Source organism: Coptis chinensis, chromosome 7, assembly GCF_015680905.1.
Source record: "Coptis chinensis isolate HL-2020 chromosome 7, ASM1568090v1, whole genome shotgun sequence".
Classification (NCBI taxonomy): Eukaryota; Viridiplantae; Streptophyta; class Magnoliopsida; order Ranunculales; family Ranunculaceae; genus Coptis; species Coptis chinensis.
Window position 1 is genome coordinate 8,388,859 of NC_141462.1, and position 18,917 is coordinate 8,407,775.

At 36.8% G+C, this 18,917-nt stretch overlaps 2 protein-coding genes across 2 annotated transcripts; one reads left to right on the forward strand and one right to left on the reverse strand.

Moving 5' to 3' along the window:
- The first annotated feature begins 2,781 nt into the window (after positions 1–2,781).
- Positions 2,782–4,745, forward strand: LOC147485754 (putative H/ACA ribonucleoprotein complex subunit 1-like protein 1). The gene is made up of 4 exons (XM_086573258.1): positions 2,782–3,050; positions 3,315–3,463; positions 3,551–3,666; positions 4,402–4,745. Exons 1-4 carry the CDS (start codon positions 2,876–2,878, stop codon positions 4,574–4,576), a joined length of 615 nt encoding a protein of 204 aa, XP_086429384.1. The 5' UTR covers positions 2,782–2,875; the 3' UTR covers positions 4,577–4,745.
- A 634-nt stretch (positions 4,746–5,379) lies between these two features.
- LOC147485755 (glutamate dehydrogenase 1, mitochondrial-like) lies at positions 5,380–11,372 on the reverse strand. Its single transcript, XM_086573257.1, is given in 13 exon segments — positions 5,380–5,790; positions 5,949–6,035; positions 6,136–6,211; positions 6,299–6,549; positions 6,791–6,907; positions 7,015–7,089; positions 7,269–7,490; positions 7,728–7,760; positions 7,762–7,842; positions 8,261–8,383; positions 8,499–8,553; positions 10,890–10,963; positions 11,067–11,372. Coding segments are annotated over 10 exon segments (1,236 nt in total). The 5' UTR covers positions 8,369–8,383; positions 8,499–8,553; positions 10,890–10,963; positions 11,067–11,372; the 3' UTR covers positions 5,380–5,604.
- Between the last annotated feature and the right edge of the window lie 7,545 nt (positions 11,373–18,917).

An 18,917-nucleotide genomic window follows, 5' to 3' on the forward strand; every position in this document is an offset into this window, starting at 1 on the left:
TCACTTAAAATCTGTTGAAGTTCCTGATCCAAAGGTTCTAAGAAGTACATAAAATATTTCACAGTTTTTACAGTTCTTAACAATTAATTTTCAAACCAGGGGAAATAGTTTGATAGCTGCAACAAATGGCAAGTTTTTCCAAAAAGTTGCTATATCATCTCCTAGTACAAGTCTTGTCAGTATCAGAAACAATTAATCAAGTAGAAACTGAAACACTACGCATTAACAATTAAGCTTTGTTTGAGACAATCCAATATTTATATCTTCATTACCTGAAATGACACCGATCAAAATATAGAAAGCAGTCCATTCTTACAAAAGATTCGGGAGAAAAATGTAAGCTCAAGAACTTCTAGATGAAGTACTACAACAAGGGATTGTTATAAAGAAATAAATAACAAAACAAGAGACAAAGTAACAATCCAACCAAAGCATGTAGCTACAAAAGACCATCTAAGTAAGAATCCCGATAACACAATGTTAACTTTTCAAAACGAACAATGCTAACTAAAAGAATATCATAGAATCTTACTGGGCTCTTTGATAGGCCGAACTAAGAAACGTTCAATTAATTGAAAACGTAAACCAGTCATTATTTTGTTTTGTTTGCAATGCGTGGTGGTGGTGGTAGGGGCAGGGAGAGGAGGGTTCACCAAAAGTCCAAAGGCTTTTATCTGAATGTGAGATGAGACAGTTCTGCACTTCTGCCTATATGTGAGAATAAATGTTAATTGGCAAAATAATTATACTCTGTTACGTGTTAATCCCAACCTGCATGCCTTCACTGAGCTTGGCAAAAACAGAACAAAGGAACAACTTTGGGTCCTGTCACACTCGTCATTGGAAGTATTGTTACCTTGTCTGCTAACTAATGAGAAAATGAAAACTAAAGGTGAGAGATTCACATATCTCATGATCGAACTCATATATATATATATATATCAAAGAAGGAAATCTAGCTACTACTAATGGATCCTTAAATCAACTCTCACTAAACCATCTCCCAGATCCCATGCGTCTAGTCCAACTTTAGGCCGGTGAGCTTTATGTACACAATTCAGCAAGCATTTCCTCATTTGGCTCTATAAAACAAAGCAACAGGATTCATATTCATCTTCTATATATTCTACTAAACAATTTTTTTTGAATAGGAAATTGGTTGGGACTTCATCGAGAAGGTAAGTGTTCCTTTCTTACTGACTTTTGAAACTCCCCTGCATGGAGAACAAATATTTTACGTACAAATTAGGTCGTTATTGTTCTAGGATCTTTGAACAAATTATTACGGTATAACGCCTTTACGTGTCAGACTCTAAGTTCAAGTACAGTAAGATAACCACTAATTCCAAATCTGCGCCAAGAACTTGGGGATTTAAATGTAACAACTAGCTAGGCCATTAAACGACAAAAGAGTGTAAATTTAATTCAATTGAAAACATTGGCGACAACGGTTATGAACTGATCATATCCATTTAACACAATCAAGCTACAAGTGTTCTGTTAATTACAGACAAAATCTAGCAGGAATCACATGTATCCACAACTATCTATAACAGTAAAAGACCGTGAAAGCAATTTGAATTACTTTCAATCAAAAGCATGCCTTAGGAGTCGGATAAACTAAGGCCACCACAACAAAATCAACCTAATCAAAAGAAAGCTCTCCATCTACATTGGACGTGCGCTACCGCCTACTGGCCAAGACAGCACAATAAGAAAAGATTTCTCTATCAATTAATAGCATTATAACAACTGATTGACTACAACAATTGATCGAAGACTAGCGCAGATGAATCAACAAATAAATGAGAAATTCAGATTGACTTAATTAATCAACTCAATTATATAATGTCAAGCAATCAAGATCAGATATATAAATCTTTCATTTCAATATCTCATATAAAAACCATATTCAAAACCAAGCATTTTTCAATACAGGGCAATCAGACTAACTGAATCAAATCATACTCAAACAAACCTCTACCATGCAAGCACAGAAAGATACAACATAACCCCATTCATCCTATTATCAGAAAAGAAAACTTCAATACATCTAAATCAAGTGCACATGCAAGAAAAATCATAATTTGGATACATAACTAAAAGAGAAATCGAAATAAACAGAACTCCATTAGTTTTAAACTCATATATTACCAATGCATGTTTTTCCCCAGCTTCAAAGATGCATCTTTGCATACTAGTATATTGAGAGTAAAGTTGAGAAAGAGAATTTGCAGTAGTTCTGAATGTTGAATGAAGATCTCTGTCCATCTCTTCAGCAAAAGAAAGATCATTTCTTCTGTTACTATCCATAGCTTTTTTTCAAACTTTATTTGTTCTTTCTCTCTAAGTACTTTGCGACTGTGAAGTTGACTAAGATGAAGAGAATAAGAAGAAGAAGACATGGTTATTAACGTTTTTGTAGGAAAAAAAAAAGCTAGAGCTGAAGTGGTTTGTTGTTATTGGACAAATGGCAAATTTGCCTAGGTGGATTGAAACGAATATGAGTATGTGACTAAGAAAATGTAATTATTCTTTTGCTGGGATTTCAGTGTTGAAACTGAAATCTTTACTGGGATTCTTTTTCTACTTTCTGTCAACTCTCTGTTGAAAAAAAAAAGTTGGCTCGGAACGCAAAAGAAGGGAGAAGACAAGTGGTTCGCATGCAGTATATATATATATCGACATTTCTAATTATCGTTGATATATCAAATTCATTCAAGGTGGATTTTGGACCAGCCCAATTACATCAGACGAGGCCCAATAACTAATGAGCGGCCGAGATCCATTACTAACTTCCAAAACCCTAAACCCTAACAAAAAGCCTCCACAACTCTCTCACAGTCAAAACCTTTTTTTCACAACAGAAACAACAATGAGACCTCCAAGGGGCAGAGGTGGTGGTGGTTTTGGGGGAAGAGATGGTGGTAGGTTCGGAGGTGGTGGAAGAGGTCGTGGTGGAGGTGGGTATGGTGGCCGTGGTGGAGGTGGGTATGGTGGCCGTGGTGGTGGTGGGTTTCGTGACGAAGGCCCTCCTTCTGAAGTAGTTGGTACAATTTTTTCCAAACTCTCTCTATTTACTACTCTATTTGATTGCTTGCTTCACTGGGAAAACCATATAAAACTCTAAAAAATGTTTCTTTAAGTGGTAAAGCAATCTGAATGTAAGATAGGTCTGTTTACTTGTTGTTTAACAATCATGAGAAAGAAATGGGTTGTTTCTATACTTTAATGAGCTCAATGCGGACCCTTTGTTGTTTATTTAGCTGGACTGGAATTTGTATGCTTATATGAAGTTTGATTGTAAAATGCAGAGGTTGCTTCGTTCCTTCATGCTTGCGAAGGAGATGCTGTAATTAAACTCACACATGAAAAGATACCCTATTTCAATGCTCCAATCTATCTACAGAACAAGACACAGATTGGAAAGGTGGACGAAATTTTTGGTCCTATTAATGAATCTGTAAGTAGTCCCTTTTGTTGATGGATGGTAGTTTTACTAATGGTTGGAATTTATGTTATTGATACATGCATTTTTTTTTGGATGCAGTTGTTTTCAGTTAAAATGATGGAAGGAATTGTTGCAACTTCTTATGCGTCTGGGGATAAGTTTTACATTGACCCGGCGAAGCTATTGCCTTTGGCAAGATTTCTCCCACAGCCAAAGTATGCCTAATCCCACCAGCTCCTAGTTCCTATTATAATTGAGTGACTATTCGACTTTATATTGGATGTTTTTCCTTTTTTCATATCATATCTATATTGTGATCAAAGTTCCAGTGCCTGCCATTGTCAAAGTCCAAGCATGGACAGACATGTATTTTGTCAAGAGTAGTCAACCTAAATCTATGCTACATTGACACAGACATGTGTGTCCGTATCCAACACGGATACAGTGTCTGACTTGGCGAAATATAAAAAATTGAGGTATAGCACATACTATGTGTCTGTGTCCGTGTGACATAAACCTAAATGGGCCCGAAATCCTATTTTGACTGTGTTTTTATGTTTAATCACTTGTCTGTTTCTCTTTCTCATTTTCTTTTTCTACTGGTTCTGGACACGTTTCATGAACCAGACTAAAAATGCTTGTGTATGTTCATGTAGTCCTTTTTCCTTTTATGGCATTCTATGAGTTTCCTTCACCATTTACCTGCTTTGTCCTGGGTTTTCTCAACTTTTAGTAAACTACAGTGACTCGCCTGACCTTAGCATCTAGAACAAGGATACAAGTTGCATTTTCTTCTTTTCATTCCTCTTTTCTCAGTATTTAAATGGTTCTAACGTGCTTGAAGCCTCTAACAAATTATATGCCTATCCTTGACAGTTATGAAGCTTGAATTGCTTTTCTTTTTTCTTTTATATTAATTATAGTCTTTCTTTTTTCAATTTTTTCTGCAGGGGGCAATCACAAGGTGGAGGTAGAGGGTTCAGTCGTGGAGGAAGCAGAGGGTTCAGTCGTGGAGGAAGTAGAGGGTTCAGTCGTGGAGGAAGGGGTCCCCCGCGTGGTGGCAGAGGTCCTCCTAGAGGTGGCCGCAGTGGTGGTACTGGGTTCAGGGGTAGGGGGAGATATTAGAATGGTTTTTGCTTTTCCCAACATGACATTGTTTGAGCACTGATATTTGTTTTGTATGAGTTATGTTGCGTTTTGAACACATTATTACTATTGGAATGTCAAGTTGAACCACCTCAACATGGGAACTTCTTTATCTCTGTCAAATTGCACTAATATTTGTTTTGTAGAAGTTTTCTTGTGTTTTGAACACTTGGTACTATTGGAATGTCAAGTTGAATCACATACAACATGGGAACTTCTAATCTCTGCCAAATTGCATTATATATCTAGCAAATGGTCAATATTTCCTTGTTTCTAGTCTTTTAGGAAGTCTCTTTTCCTTAGAATCCGAGGTGCCCAGTGCTCATATGCATTTCCTCTTGGTTTTCCCCATATGCTCAGTCAACAGTCGGGGCTACCCCTTGAGAGTGGAACACATCGGTTTTAACAAGAAACAGCAGGGGCGTCCGGGCATTCAGACTAAAGCAGTCTATACTAGAATGATTATGGAGCAAGAGGAAGAGAGCTTTGGACGCCAAAATAGAATTAGAGAAATCAGCATCAGCGGAAGAAGTTCAGAACAGGGAAGGCAGCATCCATCCAAGGGGACAAGATTTGGTGAGATCTCATCAACTTTGCTTGACTGATGGATGAATCAGATATCATATTATTATTATTCTCGCTTAGCGTCTTGCTTGCTTACTCGGGCGTCCGTGGAACTTCGATGTTAAAAAAGAAAAGGATCTATTCATAATAACCATTCCCTGTTACTATATATATCCATTTTCTACTGCTCGTGGCTTATTGTGATAGTAAAAGAGAGAAACACATGAACACGGTAGCTTTTGGGAAAAATAACAAGACATAGTTGCACAAAATCCAACCCCTGATTTGGGATGAAAATGAGAAGAAAACGTTCTACTACACTAATATGACTGCTCATGATCTTAAGGTGATTTATCATATCATATGACCGATGTGAATACCGAAAGAAAATGGTACTCCTTTATTTTCGCCAACATCAATTATCAGTATCAACCTCTGGGACCTTAGGCTTCCCAACCCCTAAGCATGGTTGCCCGAGCAACACGATTGACTCCGAGAGTGAATGCTCCCATTCGCAGATCACATTCATGGGTCTTGCACATTTCCTTCACATCGTTGAAGCCATTGGTCATGTATCTCCTCAGCTCATTATTCACCTTTGGTTCATCCCACATAAAGCCTTGAATGTTCTACAAACAGGAAGACCAATATCAATTTCATGTATTTTTACTTTTCCAACTCAATAGAAAAATATGCAGATGACTAACTAGACTAAAAAAAATCTCAAAAAATTAAGCTAAATTTACTAGTAAATCTGGATATAGAGGAAAGCTGGGAAAGCCCCTACCTGAACCCATTCAAAGTAACTCACAGTGACGCCACCTGAATTGGCTAATATGTCAGGAAGTATCACAACACCTTTCTTTGACAAGATCTGCAGATGGAAGTAGCCAAGTTGGATAGTTTCTTTATGTTGTTTAGATGTAAGTACTAATTTACATTTCTTTTCTTCCACTTAGTTTATAACAACTTACCTCGTCAGCCTCTGGATCAGCAGGATGGTTTGCTGCTTCAATAATGAACTTTGCTCTGATTTCGTTTGCATTATCCCTTAAGAGAAAGAATGCATCTTCATAAGTAGGCCAAAAGATTATGAAAAGCGTCAGTGTATTGATACTATTTAGTATGAAAAGGAACCTGTTGATTACACCACCAAGGGCTGCCGGAATGAGTACATCACAGTCCTCTACCAGAATTGATGCTGGGTCAATTGCATCTCCTCCGTGGAAACCTTTTACTCCACGATTCTCTTTGGAATGTTTGACTAGGCTAGGTATATCAATTCCATTACTGTTTTTTATTGCACCTGTGACATCACTAATTGCAACGATTTTCCCGCCTTTCTCACTTATGAGTTGGGCAGCCCAGGAGCCCACATTTCCAAAACCCTGAGAGATAGGAAAAAGAGTGATACTTATTATCAGACAATCAACTGACTAGAAAGCATGTAGGGTTAGTTAGGGATGACCACCCATTTTCAAAACTTTACTGAAGCATACTGAAAGTTTGAAACTATTCACTTCAGAAGCCAAGTATAGGAACTGCTAACTTAGATTATCTGTGAAAAGAAGTTATTACGGACGAGCAACATGCAGGGAGGTAAATAGATAAGGGAGTATGCAATGTAACCTGTATAACAAATCGTTGGCCAGAGATACTCTTTCCGTACTCTTGAAGAAGTGCCTCTGTTGCAAAGAGTACCCCTCTTCCAGTAGCTGCATCTCTTCCCAGGGATCCACCAAGGTCCTATTGTAGCAATTGATGTCATCAGCTTCAGAATATAGGATGCCCTAGTTCTCAAAGTGAGTTTTTGTTTAGATTTCAAAATTTTGTAAGTTTTGATAAATACTTACAACAGGTTTTCCAGTCACTACAGCAGGTGAATAGCCATGAAATTTTGAGTACTCATCCAATATCCATGCCATTGTCTGATTCACCATCCCAAAACGTAAATTAGTTAATTAGACACTAAATTTTGCTATATATTTTGAAGGTATTTCATTGCACAAAGACCTCAAAAACACGATAATTACCAGACCAAGCTGAAGGAGACTCTAATACGCCAAATCCAAAGAAGTAAGCAACATTTTAATTATGTTGGACTAACCTGTGGATTGGTTCCCATATCAGGTGCTGGAACATCAGTATGGACTCCAATTAAATCATGTATCTTCTGTGTAAAAACTCTGGTAAGTCGCTCAAGTTCAGAGATGCTTAGTTCCCCTGGATCACACCCTATGCCTCCTTTAGCTCCACCATATGGAACATTTGCTACTGCTGTTTTCCATGTCATCAGTTGTGCTAGAGCATTCACCTCATCAGGGTCAACCTGCATAGTCACTTGAGTTGTTTATAACTGAAATCTGATGCAGCCAATATCCGGATGCCAACCAAACTTTCTTGAATTTTTTTTGGATGAAAGAGAAGATAAGTTTACCAAAAGAACTATTTATTTCCATGAGAAGTTTTTTGTGTGACTGATTTTTTTCCCTTTGGTAATGCCATTTTAACTATTAGAAATCGTTTTTGTTTATGTTATGAGAAGTAGGAATGAAGAATATCAAACCTCTGGATGGTATCTGATTCCTCCTTCATGGGGGACCTCTTGCATTGTCATGCTGAATCCTGAACCCAACAAAAGATGCCAAACTACCATCATCTTTGGGTATTGTGCATTCAACCTGAAATTGAGTTAAAAGGGCAGTAGTAGGAGCATAAGTAGAAGAATGTCACTGGCTAACAGAGGAAGCAAAAGAAAAATTATGAGTAAGATAAAGAGAGTAAAGAATAAGTAGCTAGAGCCACAGAATTAGGAGTAAGCGTTCAAGTTTTCCGGGACTGACGCCTAAAAATTTCATTGTACCATGTCCTAAGTTGATTTTTATGTCAGTAAAGTGACTTATAATTTGATTCGTCGAGAAGATTTGAATTTTATTTTGATACAAGATTACAGAAATTTCTTCTTTGTTCTTTTCCTTATTAATAGATAAGATCAAATGCTCATTTAGCTCTCCCCAAGTTTATAGACCTTATTAACCTCCATCATTATTTCACATCCACTATATAAAATGGAAAAGGATCGGAACAGGATTTGTTCACCTTAATCTCCCTGAATGGAATGAGTAGACTCTTCTCTAGCTTTGAGTCTAGCCCCAAAAGTTGAGCTGCCCGCTTGAAATTCCTACTTGTTGCCACTAATGCATTCATGGTCGATCCTAAAAGCTACACAAACAACAAAGTTTTCTATTTCAATCCCAAACTGAAAACAAAGAGAACCAAAAGTAAATCAAAACTCATATTGAATCATATTTTCATACTGGGTATGAGGGTATCTCACCTGAAGCTATTGCTTGTTGGTATTGCAGAATAACAATAAGAAACTGATTTAAAACCTGTAAACCAAGCAAAGAAAGAAAGGGGATTATGTTTAAGTTGTGTTGCTGCAATCTATATATATATATATACATAACAAAATGATCAAGAGCTAAATGAATATATTTATTAATGGTTGAAGTCAACATCAAACATTCAAGTGCGTAGTCGAATTTCTGCATCTCTAATATAGTAACATTAATTCAAGAGTTGAACACATGAGATAAACAAGGAAACATGAACTAATGAGTCCATGCTGACAGAGAAAATATATCCAACTTCGTCACGAATGACAGAAAGAACATGCATACATTGCCAAGAATACCCTTGTGGACACTAAGCAGTTATTTACACAGGTTGGAGACTGACTCAGATAGTTGTTGTGCGGATAATGTCCTTGGGTCAACTAAGTACAAAAGTTCCCAAAAGAGGGAAAGAATGATCCTCGAGTCCAAAGCCGCCATTTTCTCTACATAAAACTTTGCATTATTTTTGAGGGATGTTTTTGGGCCGAGATGGGTCTGGGCGACTGGCAACTATTAATCCAATTCCAACTTCCAAGTAACTTCGATATAATCTCTGAAAAATCAGTTCGGTTTATGCAATATGAGTCCACCATACATTTTCTCCAAATTTTGCCTTGATATGAAAATATTGCTCGGTCTTTCATACTCTAATGCATCTTTAGATAAAAATCGAAAATCAGGTCTATATCTGGTGCTGTTCACATTGTGGGGAATGTGGGCCTTGATAACAACGGAATTTTGGTCTTGACTATGTAACTACTTTTTTTTTTGTCGATAAACGATTATGTAACTACTAACAACCACTAAAAGTCACTTGAAGAACGAGAACGACAGGAAAAATAGATTAATCCTGTGACCATATAAACCTAACTTAATTTTTAATCACATTACCCTGTGTGACCTTTAAGGTCTGAGCTCTCGAGTGATAGAAAGACGCATAAAGAGTTCAATATCATCAGTGTACAAGTAAAGCTAAAACGTTTGCAACTTTTCTAAATTTTGGCTGAGCAGTTGAGCACCACTTTAGTTGGACTACCCATTTCCCCGGGCTGAAGTAACAGTGACTTTATCTGGATATGTATCGACCAGATCTATGATTGGTCTTTGCTAGTAGGGCTTTCAATCATCGGTTTGGGTCGGGTTCTGAAAAATCCGAACAACTGATAAGAAAATTGGAAATCCGAAACCAAACTGATAATATTACATTTCATTGCAAACCGAACCGATAAGATATATTGCAAACCGAACCTGAACCGATCTAAATCGAAAACTATAAAATCAATTAAATCTTAAATTAAATTAATTAATTTCAATTACACAAATGATAAATATATATAAAATTAATCATAAATATTACTAAAATGCTATATTATCGGTTCGGGTTCATATCGGTTCGGTAGATGACAAACCCGAAACCAAACCAATATCTTATCAATTCAGTTCGGTTTCGAGTCGGTGGAGGACAAATCAAATTACCAAAACTTAAACCGTTTTTTATCGGTTTGGTTCAGATCGGTTATCAGGTTATCGAAACCCATTGACAACCCTATTTGCTAGTATGATACTATGATGTCGGTGTTATAACTTAAATATTTCACCCCTTTCTCGGCATTTCTTTAAAGACGGGTTGAAATTTGGTAAATACTTCAATAAGACTAGTATAACTGAGATAAAAACCAACAAAACAACATTTTGGACCACATATCCAGAGCCGCTCCGCTCACTTGATAACACAACAGCCACAATTTAAAATTTCCGAAATGTCAACTCAAGAGGTTTGTGAAAGTCTACAAACCAGATATTAAATTTCTAAAATTTCGTCAGATTTATGAAATTTAGCAACATTTTATTCTGTGAGCCAGTGACAAACTATGCCAATACCAAAACGCTAAAATATTTTGCATACCAACTTTGAAACGTATCGCACTGTTCCTCAAATTTCAACAGAGATCACGAAATATCAGGACATTTCAAGTTAGCAAAAATAATATCTCCCGTTGACCGTTCAGCGAGTTGTGTGACTCAATAGAGTCAATAGTCTGACTGTCTGACCCCGAGATTTTCTCCTACACAATTCCCGGAACAAATGAATCCCCAAAACTCCAAAACTCTTCATGATCAGTAGTACCCTGTTTGGTTGGTACCAACAGAAAGTTAATTTTTAACACTACACAACAAACCAGACAACCCCTCAGAATCTCAGTTCACAGTCTTCACACTTCATATAGTCATTCTAACACAACGATCATCAAACATGAATGCAAACAGAGTACAGAAAAAGTGCTTTATCAATCAATGAATTAAACAAGTAAAGAAACCATACCAAGTACCTGATCAACTCCAAGTTTGCAATATGAATCCAAAGCTTAAAAATATTACAGAAGTGAGCAACTAGATCTGGAACCTGTGAATAAATAGCAAAGTAAAGGAATCAAACATAACAAGAATATGATGCTATGATCATCCAATATATAGGACCATAGTAAAACGCGGCAGAATAACCAAACCTTATTTACGGTAAAACGAATATTAAGAGACGTGGAGGATTAGCACCCAATTATTATCGAATAAGCATATGTATCTGTGATTCCAACGCGAATCCCACTTCACAAATATGGAATGTTTGGTTTCTTGGCATTGAAGTTCCTCTTGGTTTGTTTCAACTCCTTCAGCTTTCTTTCTTTCTCTCAAGTGTTTCTTATTACTATCTTTGTTGGTTAAAGAGATTGAAACCTTTTCTGTTTATAGATTTTGTTTGCTCATGTTTTTCAAACTTTTATAGTGTGTGTGTTTTTTTTTCCTTCTTTTGGATTAAAAAGTGGACCTAATTGCCTTTAAAGCGGAAGTTATATAAAGCTTACCTTAAAAATGAGTAGGCATAGGCTAGGTAAAGTGTGGGGGCTGGTTGGGCGGGCGAGGGGGAGATCTCCTTTGGCTAATAAGCCCACACAAAAAAAATCCCAAAGATATCGTATCCGATATCTATACAGTCTACACTATAAGATTGCCGGACGATCCGCAGTCAAGCTAAATCTTTCAAACAGCGTATTTTTTTTCTCACCTTTTCTCATTATTTAGTAACACCTCCCTGGCTCCCTATATCCAATTGATTCACATTTCACAAACAGTTTTCCTTTGTATTATGTAGTAACACCTTCCTGTATCCAACTTATTCAAAAATAAATAAATACCAAATATTCAGTGGGGAGATCATTTTGCCCCACCTTACGCGCGTGTGCACAATATAATTTTTATGTAATATGGATTATTATATAGTAATAGGTGAAAGGTTCAAAGACTTTGAAAGAACATGGGCGTAGCCCATACTAACTAGTATAAACCAATATTGTGTTCATTTTGACAGGCGTTACCTTGATTTTGGAGGGATTTTGGATAGGGGTGGAACTTGGGTCGGGTTAGCCTAAGTCTGATGGACTAAAATTCGATTTTTGTTGGTTTTGGGCTAACATGTCATATACGTGGTTTGGGATTGCTTTTGTAAAATCAAAACGCGACTCGGTTTTGGGTTGGGCTTGGGTTAGAATATAAAAAAATTGAAAAACTTGAGCCCGTTTGCATATATATATCTATATCTTAATATTAAAGCTCCCACAAGAGCACAAGGGGTATTTTTCGAGTTCTATTAAAATTCTACGTCATCTCTTATTAAAACATAAATTTATTTTCTATTTGAAAAAGGAAATCCTTTTTTACAATGGGAATTCATTTTCAATTATAACGGGAATTATTTTCCTATTAAAACAAATTCTAGCACTTTTAATTAAAGTAGGAATCTTTCTCCTATCAAAACAGAATGTCTCTCCCAATTGAAAAAACGGGTTTTTAAAACTTAATTAAAAATAATTTGTTAGAAAATTAAAACGGATTAGCGACTAAAACAGTAGTCCTAATTTTTTTTTTAAAAATCTAAATGTTTTCAAAAGAGCCGGTGCGTATGCACGGGCATACAAGCTAGTATGTATGTATATCTTTCAATAATTCTATTTTTGTAAAAAATAAAGTTTAAAATCTCTATTTTAGAGAGAATAATGTAATCAACAAATGTATTTTTCCTTTCAAACAATCAAATATCTTTGATTTCATTAGAAGATTTTAATTTCGATGTTTTTTATCTCATAATTCCAAAAATACTCCCCGAAAGTTTGACCAACGACATAATCCATTTCAACCCGAATTGGTCGGGCTAGGGCTTGAGCTGAAAATTTAAGGACTGACTAGGGCTTGGTCCTAGACTTGGGTTGAAACATTTGAAACTCAAATTGGACTCGGATTATGCCTAAACCCAATCCAATCCTTCCGAGTTCCACCCCTAATTTAATTTTAGATGAATTATATGGGTGTTCTCCCAACCTGATGGAATGCTGCAAGATAATATGATATTGATATATGTCAAAAATTTCACGATCTAAATTTCGAGATCAGCACTTTGAGTGATGCTTAAGGTTGCGGGCCACTTCCTAGTTAACAATTAACAATATCGTTCGACTGAAATGTGATAACCAAGTGTACCTAGACCACCCATACACCTGTTTGCTTTCTTGTGAAGTGCCGTGAAGTTTGATGCTTGATGCCTTGTATTAGCTACATGTAAGTTCTTAGAGCATTTTTAGAAGAGAAACCAAAAAAACACCAACCAACTTCAGGAACAACATCAAATATTCGATATCAAATGACGCGATTTTAGATAAACCGTGCCATATAGCTTACGTGACTTTCTCAAAACCGTGCCACTGAAGCCCATCTTAAAAGCTCAAGTCCATGCGGTTTTCCAAAAACCACGCGATGTACTTTCTTCTTTTTTTTCTTCCCAAATCTCTCGCGCGGTTTTGGCAAAACCGCGTGATTGAAGCCCAAGCCCATGCGGTGTTAGAAAAACCACGCGATGTTTCCAACATCGCGAAAGAGATTTGATACAGCACCAAAACTGAAATTAAATTTTGGCCGATTTGGTGTTTGGTTTGGTATTTTTTTTTGTGTTTTCATTAACATATCTCTCCTGAAGATGAAAAAACACCAAATTGTTAGAAATTTGGTGTTTGATGCTAGGAAAATATCTCTCCTAAAGATGCTCTTAGATTTTCATTAATTCTTAACACTCTAGTAATTGGTATGGGACTATGGGCTCCTATTGGTACCCCAAATTAAAGTATGGGCAGAATGAACAATGAAGTAATGAAATATCAAAAATGAACTGAAAAGAACGATTTAAAAAATACTCACTGAGTCATTGCTAATTAATTTTGGTCAAATTGACTCTAGTTTGGAGAGAAGCCACTTTCACAGCAAATCAATTGGCAAAGTACTCAATCAGTGTACAAGACAATGATCAAGTTATTTTTAGTGTAAAACCCCCATGAATAACCAAATGGGAGGTTCCAGAACATGTTTATTATAGGTTTTGTTAAGCTCTTATAATACTACTGTGTGCGTAGACTGTAAATAACTTTTCATGTACCCAACCACTTTTCATCAATACAAATTTTTGCTGAGAAAAAAAAAATAATAATAATTTTGGTATTTACATCTTATTCACTCTTATGTCACATTAGAAGAATGGTAGATTAATTAACGAAGGTTTTTCGCCGATATTAGTATGTTTTTTTCTCTCTTCTTTAATCAAAACCATGGGTCGAATTGAATCCACCCTTGTGTCAAATCAGGCAAAGAATCTAAACACTGAATACCATTTGATCAACAGCACGTACAATTGGAATCTCTTTTATGATTCAATTCCCAAAAGTATTAGTTTGCATTTTCAAGTGTCACTCTTTAGTCTTACGTAACATGCACTCGCAAGAAATTCTATGTTGTTATCTTGATTTTTATTTATTTTTATTTATTTAGACAAGGATCAATCATACCATCAAAGTGGTTCTTAGAATAACAAGTTGGACTCAAATTCTTTGCTATCTCGTGATTCTGCTACAACGAGATGAGGTCTCCTGTGGTTGAGTACCATTGGATTCCACTACTGCATTCCACCCCTTGTTGTCGTAAAAATGTTTGAGAGATAAAACTGAGAGGAAACCCACTTGACATCCCACTAAGGTCTATATAAGACTATAACCAGGTCCTTTAATAAAGATTCGAATCTACCAATTAGAGAAGCTTCTATTGTGTGCCTCATGTGCTTCATGCCTAATATTCGAGAATTTGAAAATTCCTGGGGCAATTCCGCAATTGACATCAAGCCACCAACTGAAGTATGCCATCTGATAGACAGCCATTGAGTTTGTTGACTAAGACTCCGTGTGTTAGCTAGTCCGTTGAGGTGAGAATATGCGACAGTGTAGTTTGGTACTTCTCTTCCATTACTTCCACCTCAGTGTAACAGACTAACAGGGTCGTCATCTGTGAAGATTCTTTCCATTTCTAACTCGAATACTGATGTAACACATGAATCTTTAGATTCCAATTTGATTTGAACAGAAAAATAAGCAAACTATACACAAAACAACAAATATAGTGCGTGCTATCTTTATGGTTATTGGTTACGTACTTATATGTTGTGCGCAACTGTGCATTACTTATCTTCTATTCACAATTTTGTCTTGGTGTTTAGGTATGAGATCGGGTTTGATGGAGAAATGGCTGCACTCTTCCTTTGGAGAAGAGTTGTCTACGTATCGAGTCTTTTGCTAGACTCGAATCAAGCCAATCGTAGTTCCTTAGAGATTGAAGATTGACCTCCCTTGTGGAGAAGATGGAGCTTCCCTTTTATAGGCGACAAGCTGTCTCCTCCCTTTCTAGATGCGTCTGTTATGAAGTAAAGACCTGGAGACCGTTACAGAGTAAAGTCTCTCATTAATACTGTTGTTGACTGTAGCACGCAGCGGTTACATTAGAGCGTAGTGCTTGTGGGTCGTGGTGTCAACCTGTGATTGGAATCTGGACACGAGGTCTGCCACGAGTGGTTGAGAGTGGAGGGTACTGACACTTTGTGTCTAATTTCGCTTTGGTGTGGAGAAAAGAAGAGCCGACAATTTACTCTGCTGCATATCTGATGATGATATTTGGCATGTTGTTAAAAAACTCGGGGCTTTGAAATCACATGAACCAGATGGGTTCCAAGGGGTCTTTTATCAACAATGTTGGGATGTGCTAGGAAATAGTATAAATGCTTGTGTTAAGGATTTTTTTACTAATGGTAAGATGAACCCCAGTTTAAATGAAACTTTCCTTACTCTCATTCCTAAGATCTCCAATCCTGACCATGTTTCTAAGTTTAGACCTATAAGCTTATGCAATTTTTGTTATTTCTTCTTTTCAAGGGGCTTTTATTAAAGGTAGAAGTATAGGAGATAATATAGGTTTGGCTTGTGAGATTTTTAATATTATAAAAAAGATGAAAACTAAAAAAGGGTTTGTTGCGTTAAAGATGGATATGTCAAAAGCCTATGACAGGGTGGAATGGTCTTTTATTGATAAATTTTTTCAAAAGTTGGGGTTTAATATGAAAAATGGAGATTGCTTATCTCTCAATGTTTATCTACTGTTTCTTTTAAAGTTTTGCTTAATGGTGCCCCCTTAGAGTCTGTAATTCCTAGTAGAGGTCTCAGGCAGGGAGATCCTCTCTTCCCTTACTCGTTCATTCTTGTCTCTGAGGCCTTATCTAGGATGATAGCCTCTGCTGAACACTCTAAGGATTTGCATAGTATCAAGATTAGAAGGAATACACCACCTATTACTCATTTACTTTATGCTGATGATCTGATTCTGTTTACAAAAACTGATTTAGTAGAAAGTGGTAAGTTGAAAAAGGTTTTAGATGACTACTGTGATATCTCTGATTAATTATGATAAGTCTAGTATTTTTTGTAGTAAAAATGTGCATAGTAGACATAAAAGGATTTTAAAAAAGTTTTGGAAAATGAGGTTTTTTTATTATCATGAGAAATATCTAGGAGTACCTATAGTTTTATCTAGGAAAAAAAGTGATGATTTTGATTATCTAGTGGATAAAGTCCATAGAAAGATTAAAGGATGGAGGGCTAAAGTTTTGTCCCTTGCTGACAGAACTACTCTGATTCAGGCTGTAGTTCAAGCAACTCCTCAATCTCTTTGCTGTCTACATATCTCCTCCCAAGTTCCACTTGTGAGAAGATTGATAAAGCATGTAGGAACTTCTGGTGGCATGACACAAAAGATAGTAAAAGCATCCACACCATTGGGTGGGATAACATATGCAAATCTAAAGCTAGTGGTGACTTAGGCTTAAGAAAAGCACATGATATGAATCAGGCTATGCTAGCTAAGCTTTCTTGGAAATCTCTTATAGATAAAAAGTCTATATGGGCCAGAACTTTCAGGACCATATATGGTAGGAACTGGTTTGATGTTAAAAAGAACCCTCCTCTATATGCCTCTTGGTTTTGGAAAGGGGTCTATAAAGTTGGTCAGAAAGTCCTGGAGGGTTGTATCTGGGGCATTGGAAAGGGTGAGGAAGTGCTGGTCATGAGCTATCCTTGGCTCAGTCTTAATAATCAACCTATCCTTATTAATAATCTCCTTCCTTTGAGACAAGACCTTCAAACTCTCAAAGTTAAAGGATATTATTTTGGCTGATGGTAGTGGATGGGACACAAATAGGATTGATCACCTATTCCCATCTACTATTGGAAACCTTATAAAGCAAGTCATGATTAGACCTCTGTTTGCTGGGAAAGATAATATTAGATGTATGGATACTAGAAATGGTATTTTGTCTGTCAAATCTGCCTATCAAAGAATGGTAGGGAATGGCGGCATGGAACATTCCTCCTCTTTCAACATTAATACCATCAAAGATATATGGAAAGCTCCAGTCCCAGCCAACATACATTTGTTCCTATGGAAGTTGTATATGGGAATCCTTCCTACTGGGGATTTGCTAAGGAGAAGAGAGATTAAAGGAGAGTTCTCTTGTCCTCTGTGCTAGATGGAGCAAGAGGACCCTATATATATTTTCTTTAAGTGTGGATGGTCTAAGTCTGTTTGGTTTGCCTTTAACTCAGGGGGAGAACTAGACGAGTTGGGACACTACACTATAAGAGATTGGGTTGACCTACTTGTACAGTGGACTAAGGAGGCAGATCCAGGAATTGCATGCGCTGAAAAAGGAAGTTTGGTTCTCCTTATACTACAAGGCATATGGGAGACAAGGAACAAGGCAAAGTTCGAAGGCATAGCCAGCAACAGAGATGGTCTGCTAAGAATAACAGCAGCCCTATGGACGAGATGTCTCAAAGCCTTCAGAGATAATCAGGGAGTAGGGAACAATAGTTCCCAAATAAGACAATCTAGGATTCATAACACTAGCCCTTATAATGAATTATTTCCTATTATTAAATTAGATACTATACTAATAAGGTTTGATGCTGCATTTGATAGGGGGACAAGAGTTGTATTGTGGCAGGTATAACTCTGGCTTGGGATAACGAAGGCACCCTAAAAGGAGCAGCGATCAGGAGGTTTAGAGCAGTAGATGTGGAGGAGGCTGAGATAGTGGCCTTGGAGATTGCCACGAAGCTTGCTCGAAGTACAGGAGAGAACTCTATTTTGTTTGAGGGAGATAGTTTGTTAACAATTCAAAATGTTATATCTCATTTGGAGCATAACTCTCATAGTTGGAAACTAGAACCTATTAAGTTTTTAATAGAGGATCTATGTAGGACAGTAGGACTCTTAACTTTTGTAAATTTAGTTGGATTAACAGGTGGTATAATAGAAAGGCTTATGATAGGGGTGGGAATTTGGCCCTAACGACCCTAACCCGGCCCTGACCGACCCGACCCTACGCCCTATAAAGTCCTCACAACTAAAGCCCTCACAAAGTTTAGGGTAGGGCCGACCCGACCCTAATTCAGCCCTCATTAGCTTGGCCATAACCAGGCCCTAACCGGCCCTGTTTCACACTTTCACTATAAATACACATATCATAATTGTTCAACTCTTTGTAAAATATTTTCAATTAAAATAACATTGTCCTTTGTAACATTGTCCAATAACTTGTCTAATATAACAAAAACTTGTCAACTTAGCAGCCATGAAGAACAATGAGCACTAGCCTAATAAAAAATAAGACTTTATTCATTTGATCATCAAGTCAAAGTCTAGAACTTATTATTCTTAATTTCTTTTCCCACTTATTTCTTATAAATTATATTTTTATTCACATCCAAGCCAAGTCTAGAACTAAAGGTTTCCTTCCACACCATTAAAGCGAAATACAGAGCAGACATTTGTAACATAGAAACCAAAAAACAACCTTTGTCAGAAAAATGGCATTTGTAATCTCAAACCTTTCTCCATCACTTGTTCAAAAACCAATATTTTCATTTCCACATACAAAGCTTGAA

Excerpts from the sequence above, each read along its gene's own strand:
- LOC147485754 (XM_086573258.1), top strand. The coding sequence starts at position 2,876 with ATGAGACCTCCAAGGGGCAGAGGTGGTGGTGGTTTTGGGGGAAGAGAT. Across the intron at positions 3,051-3,314 it reads CCCTCCTTCTGAAGTAGTTG|AGGTTGCTTCGTTCCTTCAT; the intron begins GTACAATTTTTT and ends TGTAAAATGCAG. Across the intron at positions 3,464-3,550 it reads TTGGTCCTATTAATGAATCT|TTGTTTTCAGTTAAAATGAT; the intron begins GTAAGTAGTCCC and ends TTTTGGATGCAG.